This window comes from Lutra lutra, chromosome 4 (genome assembly GCF_902655055.1).
Source record: "Lutra lutra chromosome 4, mLutLut1.2, whole genome shotgun sequence".
Taxonomy (NCBI): domain Eukaryota; kingdom Metazoa; phylum Chordata; class Mammalia; order Carnivora; family Mustelidae; genus Lutra; species Lutra lutra.
The window spans coordinates 157,370,011-157,389,013 of NC_062281.1; the positions used below are offsets into that span (position 1 = coordinate 157,370,011).

The 19,003-nt window shown below is 40.5% G+C and overlaps 1 protein-coding gene across 1 annotated transcript in view; it reads left to right on the forward strand.

Moving 5' to 3' along the window:
* Positions 1-19,003, forward strand: part of FAF1 (Fas associated factor 1) — a 478,510-nt gene that overhangs the window by 425,813 nt on the left and 33,694 nt on the right. The window contains exon 18 of the mRNA XM_047728777.1: positions 4,989-5,204. Coding sequence (XP_047584733.1) covers positions 4,989-5,204 — 216 coding nt within the window. The remainder of the gene's footprint in view (positions 1-4,988; positions 5,205-19,003) is intronic.

Here is a 19,003-nt window from a genome sequence, read left to right on the forward strand (position 1 = left end):
GGGAGAAGCAGACTCCCCACTGAGTGGGGAGCCCGATGCAGGGCTCAATCCAGGACCTTGGATCATGACCTGAACCAAAGGCACACACTTAACCATCTGAGCCACCCAGCTGCCCCTGTATATGGAAATTAATTGTAATGCTTTTCTTATATATTTTTGCAATGATTATATACATTATTTTTATAATCAGGAAAAATATTTTTTAATCTCAAAGACATAGTATTTTTTAAGTTTTTATTTTAATTGCATTTAACATGTAGTATTATATTAGTTTCAAATGTACAATATAGTGATCCAGCAATTCCATACATCACCCAGTGCTCACCCTGATAAGAGCACTCCTTAATCCCCATCACCTATTTCACTCATCCCCTAGCCACCTCCTCTCTGGTAACCATCAGTTTGTTCTCAATAATTACAAGTCTGTTTCTTGGTTTGTATCTTTCTCTCTCTCATTTTTCCCCTTTGCTCATTGGTTTTGTTTCTTAAACTCCACAAATGTGTGAAATTATATTGTATTTGTCTTTCTCTGACTGACTTATTTCACTTAGCATTATACTCTGTAGCTCCATCCATGTTGTTGCAAATGGCAGGATTTCATTCTTTTTTATGGCTGAATAATATTCCATTGTATATACCACCTCTTCTTTATCCATTCTTCAATTGATGGATACATGGACTGCTTCCATATCTTGGCTATTATAAATAATGCTTCTGTATAAACATAGGGGTAGGGTGCCTGGGTAGCTCAGCTGGTTAAGTGTCTGTGTTGGACTCTACTCATGATCCCAAGGTCCTGGGATCAAGCCCTGTGTCAGGCTATGCTCAGCAGGAAGCCTGATTCTCCCTCTCCTTCTGCTGCTTCCCCTACTTGTGCTCTTACTCTCTGTCAAATAAATAAATAAAATATTTAAACTAAATAAATCAACATAGGGGTGCATGTATCTCTTTGAGTTAGTGTTTTTGTATTCTTTGGGTAAATACCCAATAGTGCAATTGCTGGATTGTAGGGTAGTTCTGTTTTTAACTTTTTGAGGAGCCGCCATACTGTTTTCCAGAGTGGCTGCACCAGATTGCATTCCCACCCAGCAGTGCAAGAGGGTTCCTTTTTTTTTTTTTTTTTTTTAAGAGGGTTCCTTTTTTTCCACATCCTTCCCAATACCTGTTGTTTCTTGTGTTATTGATTTCAGCCATTTTGACAGATGTAAGGTAATATCTCATTGTAATTTATATTTGTATCTCCCTGATGGTAGGTGATAATAAGCATCTTTTCACGTGATAATAAGCCATCAAAGACATACTTTTAAAGAACCACGGTGTTAAAAAATAATCAAATGAAGGGTGCCTGCTCAGTTGGTACAGTCTTTTAAGCATCCAGCTCTTGGTTTCAGCTCAGGTGTTGATCTCAGGGTCAGGAGATTGAGCCCTGCACCCAGTTCCACACTGAGCATGGAAGCTGCTTGAGATTCTCTCTCTTGCCCTCTGCCCCTCCCGCTCACATGCTCTCCCTCTCTCTCTTTCTCTCTCTAAAATAAATAAATAACTCTTTGAAAAAAAATAGTCAAATGATACCACTTAATAGTTTTGAAAATGTACACAACTCTAATCCACAGAGGTTGTTTATCCCTCCAAGCAACTCTTGGTTAGCCCTTAAAGGGCATGTATGTAGAAAATTAATCTGAAAGTTGATGCTGGAGGAAGTCAGACCTCAGAGAAAGGAATGATTAGTTCTTGGTTACTAGAGTTAAAGCCCATGAGAGTCAGATTCTTTTAACATTTATTTAGCACCATCTGTGTGCTTATCACCGTACTGAACATTTCTGCATGTTATTTCAGTTAACATTTTAGTTTATTCCTTCTCTTATCAAATACATATTGAGTATCTATTTTGTGCTATGCATTACTCTTAAGAAGACATGTTTCCAGTCTTACAGAGGTTACAAGCTAGTGGGAAAGCCAGACATTAAATAACCATGTACAGGATAGAGAATGCTGTAATAGACATAGTACAACTGGAATTTAATTTTGATAAACACAGGTTTATCTATTCATTGGGTTATTAATTATATGACAGTGCTACTAAAATAGTTTAATATTTGAAAATATTCATCTGAAACTCATTGCTGACCAAAACACCAATATTAGATAAATATCTACTCATGCTATCCAAGGAAGGAAGGAGGGAAGGGCAAAAATAACTGGTTTAACTTCCTATTATTCTGATTTTTTGATTAAATTTCTTATGTCATCATTTCTTGGCCTCAATTTCCCCATATAAAAATGAGATTATAGGACTATTTAACCAGTGCAACCCCAAGCAAGCATTCACTGAAGCCTATTATATATCACACACTACACTGGAAACTTCACATATGTCATATATGTGATTCCCATATTTTATAGTCCCCTAAGGCAGGTGATATTATCCTGTGCCTCAAGAAGGAAAATTACTTGAGAGTCATAGCTTTTACTCTACACTGCAGAAATTCTTAGTGTTTTTTTTTTTTTTTTTTTTCACAAATACTGAAGTATTACAACCAACCAAATTATCCTGAATGACAGAGAGTTACTTTCTTATTGGTACTGTTGTCTGAGCAAACTTTGTTTCTCTGTTTATTTTAAATACATTTAAGGAGATAAGGGGGCAGAGGAAGAAGCAGACTCCCCACTGAGCAGGGAGCCCAATGTGGGGTCCAATCCCAGTACCCTGGGATCATGACCTGAGCCAAAGGCAGATGCTTAACTAACTGAGCCACCCAGGCGTCTCTAATTATTTTCTTTCTTTTATTTTCTTTTGTTTTTAAAAAGATTTTATTTATTTATTTGACAGACAGAGATCACAAGTAGGCAGAGAGGCAGGCAGAGAGAGAGGAGGAAGCAGGCTCCCTGGGAGCAGAGAGCCCTATGCAGGGCTCGATCCCAGGACCCTGGGATCATGATCCAAGCCAAAGGCAGAGGCTTTAACCCACTGAGCCACCCAGGTGCCCCTCCCCACCTCTTTTATTGTTTTTTTTTCCCCTAGTTTTTTAGTCTGATTCTTCATCCCCCCCCCCCACCAAAGTAAGATCTACACCTAATGTGGGGCTTGAACTCATGACCCTGAGATCAAGGGTCACATGTTCTACTGACTGAGCCTATTCTTGTTTGTTCTTTTCCAATAATATAAGAATTTTAAGGCTATGAATTTCCTCTGAGCACTACTGTGGATGAATCCCATGAATTCCAACATGATGTGTTTCAACAATCATTGTTTTCTAGATATTCTGTATCCTTTATTTATAGTTCCCCTTGGCCCAAGAATTGTTTAGTAGAATTTCTTAAATATTTTTCCCCCAGTTGGAAGAGTGACACCAACTTTGAAAATTGCTGTTAAGGATTTAGAGAACAGAAATCCCAATTTCTCTCACTCATGTTACATGATTATAATAGTTGTAGATTTGGATGCCTGGGTGGTTCAGTTATTTAAGCCTCCAACTCTTGATTTCAGCTCAAGTCGTGATCTCAGGGTCATGGGATCGGGCCCCATATCGGCTTCTGTGCTCAGCACAGAGTCTGCTTGTCCCTCTCCCTCTGCTCCTACCCCTGCTTATGCTTGTTCTCTCTCTCTCTCTCTCTCTCTCTCTCTTTCTCTTTCTCAAATAAATAAATAAATTTTAAAAAATAGTTGTAGATCAATTGAGGGAATATTTTGTTTTTCTATTGATGACAAATTGGGAACATGAAAATGTCAGAGTAACCAGGCAAGAATATAACTGAGAATGAGCATGCCAATACCAGACTTATTTACCTAAGGAGCCTCCTGAGGTACTGGAAACAAAAAGGTTTTCGTGAGTTTCTGCCATAGATTCCTGCATCAGAGACCTTCTAACTTCCAGTGGAGTATCCAATGGAATGTATCATGAATGTGAAATTATGCAACATTATAGGTCGAGAACTAGGAAACCGGGGTTCAGGCCCAACTCTAGCCATGAGATCTCTCAACAGTATACTCCACCTATTTGAGGTATTCTTACCTGTGAAATGAAGAGTTTGGGCCACCTCTAGATCCAGAAATCTGGATTTGGCCAAATCCCACAGCAAGTTAGTGACAAGGCTAGAACTAGGCTATGTTCTCCTACCTCCAATAAACCTGATATTTTAATTTCTCTCCATTCCATTCCACTTCATTTTATTGCAGCAACATATATATCTATAACAGAAATTTGCCTTTGTAACCATTTTTAAGTGTACAATTCAGGGGCATTAATTATATTCATAATGTCATGCAGCCATCACCACGATTTCCAAAGTTTTTCATCACCCCAAGTGAATCTTTCCACTCCATTTTGATGTTAATATTTAGTATTCTACAAACTCTTTAGTTATTTTGACTTGGAAAATGTATGTTTTTCAAATACATTATTTACATGTTTGTCTTTTGTAAAGGTTTCTAATAGCCTTAATTCATACACTAGAAAGGAAGCAATTGGGTATTTGATACCTCTTTCCTAAATCACAAACACCTGAGTGCTTCAGTAAAAACAATTAAATTACATTTCTTTCCTATGTGATTATCTGTCAGTTTAATAATACATGTCATCAAGGTGGGACTTATTTTAATTAATTGCTTATTGAGCTAATATAAAGAATATGAAAAACAGGGGCGCCTGGGTGGCTCAGTGGGTTAGGCCGCTGCCTTCGGCTCAGGTCATGATCCCAGGTCCTGGGTTCGAGCCCCGCATCGGGCTTTCTGCTCAGCAGGGAGCCTGCTTCCTCCTCTCTCTCTGCCTGCCTCTCTGCTTACTTGTGATTTCTCTCTGTCAAATAAATAAATAAAATCTAAAAAAAAAAGAATATGAAAAACATGATTCTATAGTCAAGCATCAGGCTCGGTTAATAAATGGACTCGATGAGTTAATACAAAGCAGCAGCTTTCTTCTAGGCTCTCCCTGCCCCCACTTCCCACAGTCCTATCATACACTTTGACACCTGGTTTTTGCCTTCTTTAGGCCATCCGGCTCTCCTTAGAGCAGGCCTTGCCTCCAGAGCCAAAGGAAGAAAATGCTGAACCTGTGAGCAAACTGCGGATCCGGACCCCCAGTGGAGAGTTCCTTGAGCGGCGGTTCCTGGCCAGCAATAAGCTCCAGATTGTCTTTGATTTTGTAGCTTCCAAAGGATATCCATGGGATGAGTTCAAGTTGCTGAGTACCTTTCCTAGAAGAGACGTAAGTTCATATGCCTGTTTTAGGAAATGTGTCCAGTGGGAGATATCCCATTATTAGGGCTGGTCAAAGTAGCCCAAGAAAAGTCCCATGGTACAGCCTACTACAAGACCAGACACCTAGGAGTATTTTGTTTTGCACACCATTCTCTCCTCAGCCTTCAGAGAAGGTATGTACCCAGGCTGACTGACTTGTACTCAGGAGCCTATAGAAGAAATTAGGTACTGGGTCTTTCTTCCTTCCTAGCTGTTTCCCCTATTCCAGCATCCATATAAGCTCTCCCAAGATCTCATCTCTATACACCTCAGAGTAGATCTGAGAATTGTGTGCTTAACAGCTTAACAATTCAGTCAGGGTCAGTGATTATAGGTTCACTAAGTCATGCTAAACCAAGAGTATCTTGTGATTTGATAGTTCTTACTATCCTGGAAAGTCACAAAGGGTGACTTAAATTCACTGTATTTCTGTATTTCAGCAAGGTATTTGATGGTCTCTAATAGTGTCCTGGGGCAAAGTAGAAAGATGTAAATCTATAGTTAGGTAGTTTTGTACTGATTAAATGATGGTATCCAAAAAGTGTTGACTAAGTGATTGTCCTCTCCCTAGAGGAAACCAAGAGGTTCTGTATTTAATCCTTTATTACTCACCATGCTTATTGGACCTTATATGAAGACTTTATCAGATTTAGGGATTATGAAAAATAAGATTCAAGAAAACCTTAAAATACTGAAACAATAAACAAAAATGAGCCTATAGGAATTTTACAGAAATATTCAGGATAGAAAGAGAGAGATTCCCACATTAGATTTAGAGAATTAATTACTCACATTTGGGATGGAAAGACCACTCATTATCAGAGGTTATGTTTGAATTGAGCTGAAAATACATTATTGTGTTGTGGCTGCTAACAAAATGCTAGCTGCTTTTTTGGAGGTATAATCCCAACAAGAAGATAACTTAATGGTCCTGTTCAACTGTGTACTAAGATAAACTTGCCCACAAAGAGCCCTTAGACTCCATGCTAAAGCCTGAAGAAAAAAAGAGCATGTCCACAGCAGGGCTAATGGGAAGATGAGGGAACTGGGAATCATATCATTTGAAGAACATTTCCTCTAAAGATGGAAAAGCCATGGGAGACTTGATTGTTGTCTTCAGCTACTTGAAGGCCTGCCATGAAAAAGAGGGATCTTACTTTGTGAGTTTCTAAGGACAGAGAACTGAGACCAATGATTTGAAAGTTATAGGAGGCAATTTTGGCCCAATATAAGAAAGTATTTTCTAGGGAGGGAATGAATGTCTTGTGTTGTGAAGTACTGGTTTTCCTGTCATTGGAGATAACCAGCAACTACTAAATGATCCCTTTTCAGCAATACTGGACTTATATGGAGAAGGATTCATTCCCAGTGTTCCTACTTTAAGAGGGATGGTGCTTAGATTAGCTTACCTCTAAGATACACAGTAAATCTTAATATTCTGTGATTCCATTTTGATCTAATAATTATGAGATCTACTAACTTAGACTTCATCTAAAACACAAAACCAAGAATTTGATTAAGGTTCATCTTAGTTCCTCACAGTGGCCGTCAGATTTGCAGAGCAGAGACAGAAACCAGCGGTATATGTCTAGCCCTACCACTCAGCCACAAAATTCCTAGGTGGGATGAGGATCCTACTACTTATGTCTAAGCCAAGGAAACTAGAATGGACCAGAGATGCTGCCATTGGCTCCTCTCTCACTAGCCCCACCTACTGCTCCAAGCTCTTCCTCTTTGTTCATATATAACACACACAGACATGTCCAGGGTACACATGTGTGTACATGCTTTGTGTACTGCATAGCTAACAAAGGGTTCAATATCACCCTGGTTCTCATACTTACTGTTCTGTGATGAATCTATGATGAACATCTCTCTTAAAGAACTTATAAAATTTAGGAGCTAACTTAGTTAACTTAGTCTCTCCCAATTCTTGGTTTGTTTGTTAAATTTAAGTATAATTAACATATAACTTTATATTGGTTTCAAGTGTACAACATAATTCAATATTTGTGAACACTGCAAAATGATTGCCACAATAAGTCTAGCTAATATCCTTTGTCATATGTAGTTACAAATTTTTTTTCTCTTGTGATGAGAACTTCTAAGATCACAACCCTTGGTTTTAAGGCACTCGCACTCGGCTTCTGGGCCTTTCATTTGGAAATGAAAGTACTAGAAGTGATGGAGTCTAAGAGACTTTGCTGGCTTTTATAATTAAGCTTTATTTTCTTTCAAATTAATTTTTAAACCTGATTACTGGAGGTAGGGTGAGGGGGAACAATCTCTAAAAAAGTTGGATTTTATGGTCAGTATTAATGACCTCTTCCCACAAGGTAGAAATGTAGGCTATAAGTTGCTGCCACAAATAAATAAGGGAACTGTGAAGTGAAATGCAGAAGGCTCTTGGGCCTGCTTCCTGCCCACCTAAAGTTCTACCAAACCAACACTCAGCCTTTTCAGTGCAGACTGTGTTCACTGTGAATTTGCCCTAAATGGAGGGTCAGTCACCTAGTCTTAGAGAAAATGCACTCTTGATTTAAATCTCAGTCATTCACCCTTTACTCTGCTGAAGGACACTATTCAATCCAGTTAACAGTCTCTTCTCCAAGTGTCCCTTTCATCCCTATCCTATTTCTACTTTAAGGCCAGTTTAGATCATGTTTATCCCAGTTTCCCAAAGGAAAAGTCTAACCAGAGGCTTGATTCTCTAGGAAGAATCAAGAGCTTCCTGATAATCCATTACAGATCCATTTTATGGTCCTTGGTCAACCTGATATTATCTGCGCAGAGTGATTTTTCTGAAGTCCCATTCTGATCATTCCCTTTCTTGTTTAAAAACTCGTAATAGGGGGCGCCTGGGTGGCTCAGTGGGTTAAGCCGCTGCCTTTGGCTCAGGTCATGATCCCAGGGTCCTGGGATCGAGCCCCGAATCGGGCTCTCTGCTCAGCAGGGAGCCTGCTTCCTCCTCTCTCTCTGCCTGCCTCTCTGCCTGCTTGTGATCTCTCTCTGTCAAATAAATAAATAAAATCTTTAAAAAAAAAAACAAACAAACTCGTAATAGTTCCTTATAGCCCTAGGATAAGGATAGACTGCTGAGAATGTTTTTCAAAAACTCTTCACAATCTGGTCCATACCTCCCTTTCCCACTTTAAGTTCTGCCTCTCATTACATATTTCTATCACCAGGAGAAAAGAGATTGCTCACTATTCATGGAAGACACAAGAGACTCTCATGCCTCTGTGCTCTGAAACTGTGTTCTCTCATCCTTGAATATCCACCCTCCCCACTTTTCCTGGCCTGTTTGACCTCATCTTTTAATGACTAGCTCAAATGTCATCCTCTTTCAGAAGCCCTCCCCTTCTCCCAAGCTCCTCACCTATGTACCCATTGCAGTTTGTATATTCCTCTCTCATAGAAGTCCTGTTGTTCTGTAATTTTTTTTTACAAAGGCTGTCCATATCATGTTCATGTCTACCTCCCCTGAAGTTCCCAGCTTGGTACCTCACATATAAGCATTTAGTTACTGTTTTCAAATGGTAATGTTCTCCAGTCTGACCTAAATCCCTGATTCCAGAGTGACCTAGGGAAACTGTTCCAAATGAGGAAAGAAGCCCTAGGCCCACCCAGATTCTAGACCCAGACCTAAAGCCCACCCAGGACTCCTTAGACCTCCTAGAGCCAGGGGTAGAGTGAGAGTTAATGGCCCTTCATCCTTGTCTGAATACTCTCTCAAGTCAAATGACTAGTGTTTTTGCAAGGCTATTCTGTAACAGCCATCTGTGTCTGCAAGGATTAGGATCTAATTTGCAAAAGTCGTCTTAAATTACAACCAAACTAAAGACTGTTAAAAGGCACATCTTAAGACCTTGCCTCTTTAATATAACAAATAACGTAAGATTTAACTCCCGGAGTCTTATTGTGTCTTCAGCCTTTTCTCCACAAAGCAGACTGATTTCTCAGCATAGGACATAGTAAACATTCTTCTGCACCCCCACCCCCAATCAAAACAATACTTCATGTTAAGATTTTCCAGCTGTCCAGCTATTTACTAAATGTCTGGTGGGTATACCACTGAACTGAGCACTGTGGGACGACCAGAATAGCAGCAGACACAGACCTTACTCAGAAAAGCTGATTGTCAAGGTGCTGGGAACATTGAGTTACTTGATTTTGTTGTTTTGCTGTCTGTTTTGCTAATAACAGTTAACAAGAGAAGTAAAGTAATATTCACTACCAGAGCTTTGGCCATTTTTTTTTTAATTTTATTTTTTATAAACATATGTTTTTAGGGGCGCCTGGGTGGCTCAGTGGGTTAAGCCGCTGCCTTTGGCTCAGGTCATGATCTCAGAGTCCTGGGATCAAGCCCCGCATCGGGCTCTCTGCTCAGCAGGGAGCCTGCTTCCTCCTCTCTCTCTGCCTGCCTCTCTGCCTGCTTGTGATCTCTCTGTCAAATAAATAAATAAAATCTTTAAAAAAAAAACAAACATATATTTTTATCCCCAAGGGTACAGGTCTGCGAATCGCCAGGTTTATACACTTCACAGCACTCACCATAGCACATACCCTCCCCAATATCCATAACCCCACCCCCCCTCTCCCAACCCCCGTCCCCCCATCAACCCTCAGTTTGTTTTGTGAGATTAAGAGTCACTTATGGTTTGTCTCCCTCCCAATCCCATCTTGTTACATTTATTCTTCTCCTACCCCCTTAACCCCCCATGTTGCATCTCCTCTCCCTCATATCAGGGAGATCATATGATAGTTGTCTTTCTCCAATTGACTTATTTCGCTAAGCATGATACCCTTTAGTTCCATCCACATCGTCGCAAATGGCAAGATTTCATTTCTTTTGATGGCTGCATAGTATTCCATTGTGTATATATACCACATCTTCTTTATCCATTCGTCTGTTGATGGACATCTAGGTTCTTTCCATAGTTTGCTATTGTAGACGTTGCTGCTATAAACATTCGGGTGCACGTGCCCCTTCGGATCACTACGTTTGTATCTTTAGGGTAAATACCCAGCAGTGCAATTGCTGGGTCATAGGGTAGTTCTATTTTCAACATTTTGAGGAACCTCCATGCTGTTTTCCAGAGTGGTTGCACCAGCTTGCAGTGCAACCAGAAAGGTTCCCCTTTCTCTGCATCCTCGCCAGCATCTGTCATTTCCTGACTTGTTAATTTTAGCCATTCTGACTAGTGTGAGGTGATATCTCATTGTGGTTTTGATTTGTATTTCCCTGATGCGGAGTGATATGGAGCACTTTTTCATGTGTCTGTTGGCCATCTGGATGTCTTCTTTGCAGAAATGTCTGTTCATGTCCTCTGCCCATTTCTTTTTTTTTTTTTTTAAAGATTTTATTTATTTTATTTGACAGAGAGAAATCACAAGTAGGCAGAGAGGGAGGCAGAGAGAGAGGAGGAAGCAGGCTCCCTGCTGAGCAGAAAGCCCGATGCGGGGCTTGAACCCAGGACTTGGGATCATGACCTGAGCCGAAGGCAGCGGCTTAACCCACTGAGCCACCCAGGCGCCCCTGCCCATTTCTTGATTGGATTACTTGTTCTTTGGGTGTTGAGTTTGCTAAGTTCTTTATAGATTTTGGACACTAGCCCTTTATCTGATATGTCATTTGCAAATATCTTCTCCCATTCTGTCAGTTGTCTTTTGGTTTTGTTCACTGTTTCCTTTGCTGTGCAAAAGCTTTTGATCTTGATAAAATCCCAATAGTTCATTTTTGCCCTTGCTTCCCTTGCCTTTGGTGATGTTCCTAGGAAGATGTTGCTGCGGCTGACGTCGAAGAGGTTGCTGCCTGTGTTCTCCTCAGGGATTTGGATGGATTCCTTTCTCACATTGAGATCCTTCATCCATTTTGAGTTTATTTTCGTGTGTGGTGTAAGGAAATGATCCAATTTCATTTTTCTGCATGTGGCTGTCCAATTTTCCCAACACCATTTATTGAAGAGGCTGTCTTTTTTCCATTGGACATTCTTTCCTGCTTTGTCGAAGATGAGTTGACCATAGAGTTGAGAGTCCATTTCTGGGCTCTCTATTCTGTTCCATTGATCTATGTGTCTGTTTTTGTGCCAGTACCATGCTGTCTTGATGATAACAGCTTTGTAATAGAGCTTGAAGTCCGGAATTGTGATGCCACCAACTTTGGCTTTCTTTTTCAATATTCCTTTGGCTATTCGAGGTCTTTTCTGGTTCCATATAAATTTTAGGATTATTTGTTCCATTTCTTTGAAAAAAATGGATGGTACTTTGATAGGAATTGCATTAAATGTGTAGATTGCTTTAGGTAGCATAGACATTTTCACAATATTTATTCTTCCAATCCAGGAGCATGGAACATTTTTCCATTTCTTTGTGTCTTCCTCAATTTCTTTCATGAGCACTTTATAGTTTACTGTGTATAGATTCTTAGTCTCTTTGGTTAGGTTTATTCCTAGGTATCTTATAGTTTTGGATGCAATTGTAAATGGGATGGACTCCTTAATTTCTCTTTCTTCTGTCTTGTTGTTGGTGTAGAGAAATGCAACTGATTTCTGTGCATTGATTTTATATCCTGACACTTTACTGAATTCCTGTACAAGTTCTAGCAGTTTTGGAGTGGAGTCTTTTGGGTTTTCCACATATAGTATCATATCATCTGCAAAGAGTGATAGTTTGACTTCTTCTTTGCCGATTTGGATGCCTTTAATTTCCTTTTGTTGTCTGATTGCTGAGGCTAGGACTTCTAGTACTATGTTGAAGAGCAGTGGTGATAACGGACATCCCTGCCGTGTTCCTGACCTAAGCGGAAAAGCTTTCAGTTTTTCTCCATTGAGAATGATATTTGTGGTGGGTTTTTCATAGATGGCTTTGATAATATTGAGGTATGTGCCGTCTATCCCTACACTTTGAAGAGTTTTGATCAGGAAGGGATGCTGTACTTTGTCAAATGCTTTTTCAGCATCTATGTAGAGTATCATATGGTTCTTGTTCTTTCTTTTATTAATGTGTTGTATCACATTGATTGATTTGTGGATGTTGAACCAGCCTTGCAGCCCTGGAATAAATCCCACTTGGTCGTGGTGAATAATCCTTTTAATGTACTGTGAATCCTATTGGCTAGTATTTTGGTAAGAATTTTTGCATCTGTGTTCATCAAGGATATTGGTCTGTAGTTCTCTTTTTTGATGGGATCCTTGTCTGGTTTTGGGATCAAGGTGATGCTGGCCTCATAAAATGAGTTTGGAAGTTTTCCTTCTATTTCGATTTTTTGGAACAGTTTCAGGAGAATAGGAATTAGTTCTTCTTTAAATGTTTGGTAGAATTCCCCCGGGAAGCCGTCTGGCCCTGGGCTTTTGTTTGGAGATTTTTGATGACTGTTTCAATCTCCTTACTGGTTATGGGTCTGTTCAGGCTTTCCATTTCTTCCTGGTTCAGTTGTGGTAGTTTATATGTCTCTAGGAATGCATCCATTTCTTCCAGATTGTCAAATTTGTTGGCGTAGAGTTGCTCATAGTATGTTCTTAGAATTGTCTGTATTTCTTTGGTGTTCGTTGTGATCTCTCCTCTTTCATTCATGATTTTATCTATTTGGGTCCTTTCTCTTTTCTTTTTGATAAGTCTGGCCAGGGGTTTATCGATCTTATTAATTCTTTCAAAGAACCAGCTCCTAGTTTCGTTGATTTGTTCTATTGTTTTTTTGGTTTCTATTTCATTGATTTCTGCTCTGATCTTTATGATTTCTCTTCTCCTGCTGGGTTTAGGGTTTCTTTCTTGTTCTTTCTCCAGCTCCTTTAGGTGTAGGGTTAGGTTGTGTATCTGAGACCTTTCTTGTTTCTTGAGAAAGGCTTGTACCGCTATATATTTTCCTCTCAGGACTGCCTTTGTTGTGTCCCACAGATTCTGAACCGTTGTGTTTTCATTATCATTTGTTTCCATAAATTTTTTCAATTCTTCTTTAATTTCCTGGTTGACCCATTCATTCTTTAGAAGGATGCTGTTTAGTCTCCATGTATTTGGGTTCTTTCCAAATTTCCTCTTGTTATTGAGTTCTAGCTTCAGAGCATTGTGGTCTGAAAATATGCAGGGAATGATCCCAATCTTTTGATACCGGTTGAGACTTGATTTAGGACCAAGAATGTGATCTATTCTGAAGAATGTTCCATGTGCACTAGAGAAGAATGTGTATTCTGTTGCTTTGGGATGAAATGTTGTGAATATATCTGTGATGTCCATCTGGTCCAGTGTGTCATTTAAGGCCTTGATTTCCTTGTTGATCTTTTGCTTGGATGATCTGTCCATTTCAGTGAGGGGAGTGTTAAAATCCCCTACTATTATTGTCGATGTGTTTCTTTGATTTTGTTATTAATTGGTTTATATAGTTGGCTGCTCCCACGTTAGGGGCATAGATATTTAAAATTGTTAGATCTTCTTGTTGGATAGTTCCTTTGAGTATGATATAGTGTCCTTCCTCATCTCTTATTGTAGTCTTTGGCTTAAAATCGAATTGATCTGATATAAGGATTGCCACTCCTGCTTTCTTCTGATGTCCATTAGCATGGTAAATTCTTTTCCACCCCCTCACTTTAAACCCGGAGGTGTCTTCGGGTTTAAGATGAGTTTCTTGTAGGCAACATATAGATGGGTTTTGTTTTTTTATCCATTCTGATACCCTGTGTCTTTTGATTGGGGCATTTAGCCCATTAACATTCAGGGTAAGTATTGAGAGATATGAATTTAGTGCCATTGTATTGCCTGTAAGGTGACTGTTACTGTATATTGTCTCTGTTTCTTTCTGATCTACTACTTTTAGGGTCTCTCTTTGCTTAGAGGACCCCTTTCAATATTTCCTGTAGAGCTGGTTTGGTATTTGCAAATTCTTTCAGTTTTTGTTTGTCCTGGAAGCTTTTAATCTCTCCTTCTATTTTCAATGATAGCCTAGCTGGATATAGTATTCTTGGCTGCATGTTTTTCTCATTTAGTACTCTGAATATATCATGCCAGCTCTTTCTGGCCTGCCAGGTCTCTGTGGATAAGTCTGCTGCCAATCTAATATTTTTACCATTGTACGTTACAGACTTCTTTTCCCGGGCTGCTTTCAGGATCTTTTCTTTGTCACTAAGACTTGTAAATTTTACCATTAGGTGACGGGGTGTGGACCTATTCTTATTGATTTTGAGGGGGGTTCTCTGAACCTCCTGGATTTTGATGCTTGTTCCCTTTGCCATATTGGGGAAATTCTCTCCAATAATTCTCTCCAACATACCTTCTGCTCCCCTCTCTGTTTCCTCTTCTTCTGGAATCCCAATTATTCTAATGTTGTTTCGTCTTATGGTGTCACTTATCTCTCGAATTCTCCCCTCGTGGTCCAGTAGCTGTTTGTCCCTCTTTTGCTCAGCTTCTTTATTCTCTGTCATTTGGTCTTCTATATCGCTAATTCTTTCTTCTGCCTCATTTATCCTAGCAGTGAGAGCCTCCATTTTTGATTGCACCTCATTAATAGCTTTTTTTATTTCAACTTGGTTTGACTTTAGTTCTTTTATTTCTCCAGAAAGGGCTTTTATATCTCCCGAGAGGGTTGCTTTAATATCTTCCATGCCTTTTTCAAGCCCGGCTAGAACCTTGAGAATCGTCATTCTGAACTCTAGATCTGACATATTACCAATGTCTGTATTGATTAGGTCCCTAGCCTTTGGTACTGCTTCTTGTTCTTTTTTTGTTGTGAATTTTTCCGCCTTGTCATTTTGTCCAGATAAGAGTATATGATGGAGCAAGTAAAATACTAAAAGGGTGGCAACAACCCCAGGAAAATATGCTTTAGCCAAATCAGAAGAGATCCCAAATCGTGAGGGGGGAGAAAGGAGATAAAAAGGGGTTCAGAAAGAAAAAAAAAAAAGAAACTATTAAAAAAAAGAAAGCTGATAAAAAATACAAAAAGGAAAAAAATATATATATATTAGATAAACTATTTAAAAAACGTTAAAAAAGAAAACGGTAAAAGTTAAAAAAATTTAGCAGAAGAAGAGAAAAAAATTGAAAAAGAAAAAAAAATTAAATTAACTGCAAGGCTAAAGAATCATGGGGAGAAAGCCATGAGTTCCGTGCTTTGCTTTCTTCTCTGGAATTCTGCCGCTCTCCTTGGTATTGAAACTGCACTCCTTGGTAGGTGAACTTGGTCCTGGCTGGGTTTCTCGTTGATCTTCTGGGGGAGGGGCCTGTTGTAGTGATTCTCAAGCGTCTTTGCCCCAGGCGGAGTTGCACCGCCCTTACCCGGGGCCGGGCTGAGTAATCCGCTCGGGTTTGCTGGGTTTGCTTTCGGGAGCTTTTGTTCCCTGAGCACTTTCCGTAGAGTTCTGGAAGACGGGAATGAAGATGGCGGCCTCCCGGTCTCCGGCCCGGAGGAGCCGAGAGCCCGGGGCCCCACTCCTCAGTGCGCCCTCAGAGAACAGCGCCCAATGACTCCCGTCACCCTGGCCTCCGGCCGCGCTCCAAGCGGACCGAGCCTGCGACCGGTTCAAGGTAACCCCGAGCTGAGAGTCACTCCTCGGCTCTGTCTCTGTAGCCGGCTTCCCTGTTCTAATACCGGTAAGCTCTGCGACACTCAGACACCCCCGATCCTTCTGTGACCCTGTGGGACCTGAGGCCGCGCTGACCCCGCCTGGGCTTCGCCCCGGTTAAGCCTCTGGAGCGATGTCCCTCAGCGGAACAGACTTTTAAAAGTCCCGATTTTGTGCTCCATTGCTCCGCCGCTCGCCAGGAGCCGGCCCCTCCCCCCGCGGTCTATCTTCCCGTCGCTTTGGATTCACTTCTCCGCCAGTCCTACCTTTCAGAAAGTGGTTGATTTTCTGTTTCTAGAGTTGCTGTTCTTCTCTTCGATCTCCCGTTGGATTTGTAGGTGTTTGCAATCTTTAGATAAGCTATTTAGCTGATCTCCCGCTACCTGAAGTAGTCTCAGCTGCTACTTCTCCGCCATCTTGACTCCTCCGCTTTGGCCATTTTTTTAAACAAAGATTTATTTGAGAGAGAGCACATGCACACAAGCAGGGGGAGAGGGGCAGAGAGAGGAGGAGAAGCAGACTCCCCACTGAACATGGAGCCTGATGCGGGGCTTGTTCCTGGAACTCTGGGATTATGACCTGAGCCAAAGGCAGATGCTTAACCAACTGAACCACCCTGGTGCCCCAAGCTTTGCCATTAAGCTCTACCTCTTGGATGTGTTAGAGCCATGTGAACATCAGTGGCCCATTTTCCTACGTGGGCATTGAGAGGTAGTTGGTATTGAAGTAGTTGAGTCCCAAAGTTGAGGAATGATCCTAACCCCTACTACTACTCCCCCCTGCCTCTGAGTCAGAGCAAGGGGCCCCTGCCAGCTTCCTGGTTCCCCTTTGGACCTACTGGGCACTGGCCCAGTGCCGCTCGGTCAGTGTGAGGTTGTTAGTAACTTACCCCAACCTTCCTTTTCCCTTTTCCCTCCTTCTTTCCACCCCTCCCCTTCTTTCTAGTCCCATTTTATCCTTTTTATTCACTTCCCTTCTTTCTACTCTTCCCTCCTTATCTTTTTATCCCACAACTCTTTCCCCTTTCCTATGTTTTCCTTCGTTTGCCTACTCCTGTGCACATCACTCAGAGAAGCTCTACCTGCAACTGGAAGGTGTGGTGTTCTGTTTATAACATGACTGGGGAGTACTGGGGAAGGAGGATGGTAATGGCAGATTAGCCTTAGGACCAGTGAGTACCCTGTGTGTCTTGTCACTTATGTGTAATCACACAGCCCTCATTCTTCCCACGAGAATATTTCTTCCTCCAGATCTATAGATGTGAACCCCCAGGAAGACAAACATGTATGCATTCCAAAATACAATATCAGACATTTTATATCCTAAAAGTAATGAATGTATTTGTATTTTTCTCTTGCTTTTTAGTCCCCCCCCCCATAATGATAGCTTATCATTTTTTTCTTTCTCCATCTATGTTTAAAGGAAATGTATAAACAAGCTTCTAGCAGGGTTTTTCAGAGTGAAAGGCCCTCCTTAAGTGTTTGTTTAAATTAACTGGGGGGAAAGCCTTACAAATTTAGAGTATGTGGATTCCTTCCTCTGTCACCCATCCACCTTTATTACATTAAGCAGTAAGATCAGCAGTGGGAACATAGTGCTGAGAAAAGTGACATAGTTCTTACCCTTGTAGAACTTAGAGTCTGTATCCACAAACTACTGTTGGATGATGTTTGACTTTATTGATAACACAAGGATATCCAATTTGCCACATAAGGAAAGATAAGTAGTTTAATTTGCATTTCATTCATATATTTGTTCTTCCATATGGCAGAACATTTGCTGAGCAGCCACTCTGCCAACCTCCATGCGACGCTAATGATACAGAAATAAAAGAAATTGTTACTGACCTTGAAGAGTTCACATTCTAGTGAAAACACATTTAAAGCAAATTACATTACAAATTATACCCATAGTTGGAAGGACAGGTAATTTTAGCCTGCAGTGGTAAGGGAAGGCATTACAAAGGAAATGAATTTGACCTGAGCCTTGGGCAGAGAGATCCTGGGTAAGTAGAAACAGAATAACATAGTTAAAAATAAAAATTTTGGTTGTAGTTAGACCTATATCTGAATCCCACTCCATCAGATACCTGCTGTATGACATTGGGCAACTTACTTGGCCATGCTGAATGTTTATTTCTTCACCTTTCTTTCTTTGAAAGGAAAATAGTAATATCTAGCTCGGAGAGTTATGGTAAGAAATAAGTGAATATAAACTACTACCACATAGTGAGCAGTATCTGTTATAATTGTCTTAAGTGGAGAGAGGTAGAAGAGGTAGGAAAGGCCTATAGCTAAAGAAAGCATGATAGCAGTGAATTCTTTTAGAGCAATGATGGGTATTTAGTTAAAAAATACCCAAATGGGGGCACCTGGGTGGCTCAGTGGGTTAAGCCGCTGCCTTTGGCTCAGGTCATGATCTCAGGGTCCTGGGATCGAGTCCCGCATCAGGCTCTCTGCTCGGCAGGGAGCCTGCTTCCCTCTCTCTCTCTCTCTCTCTCTCTCTCTCTCTCTGCCTGCCTCTCTGTCTACTTGTGATCTCTGTCAAATAAATAAATAAAATCTTTAAAAAAAAATACCCAAATGTTCTAAACCAGACAAAATAATGTATCATTAGAATCATTAATATATTTAAAAGGAATCTCTGAGGTATCAAGGCCAATGCTGTCATTTTACAGATGCAAGAATCAAAGCATGATAAAATGATACACTTTATTTATGTCACATGATAAATAGCAGAGCCAACACTAAAACCCAAGTTTTCTTGTGGCCAGTGCTTTTTAAGATCACTGGCTCCTTTTAAAACTCCGCTAATAGATTACAGAGCTCTACTTTAAAATTAAGAGTAGAAAATAAATAAATAAAATAAAATAAAATAAGAGCAGTAGGATAATAAAACTAGAAAATCAACATTAGAGACCATGTAATAAAGGCAATAAATTACAGCTCCAAGCACCAATTTTTTTTTAAGATTTTTATTTATTTATTTAACAGAGAGAGATCACAAGTAGGCAGAGAAGCAGGCAGAGAGAGAGAGGGAAGCAGGCTCCCCGCTGAGCAGAGAGCCCGATGCGGGGCTTGATCCTAGGACCCTGGGACCATGACCTGAGCCAAAGGCAGAGGCTTTAACCCACTGAGCCACCCAGGCACCCCCCAAGCACCAATTTTTAAAATATTCTGCATTTCAATGACTTTCATATGTTAATGTGTCTAAT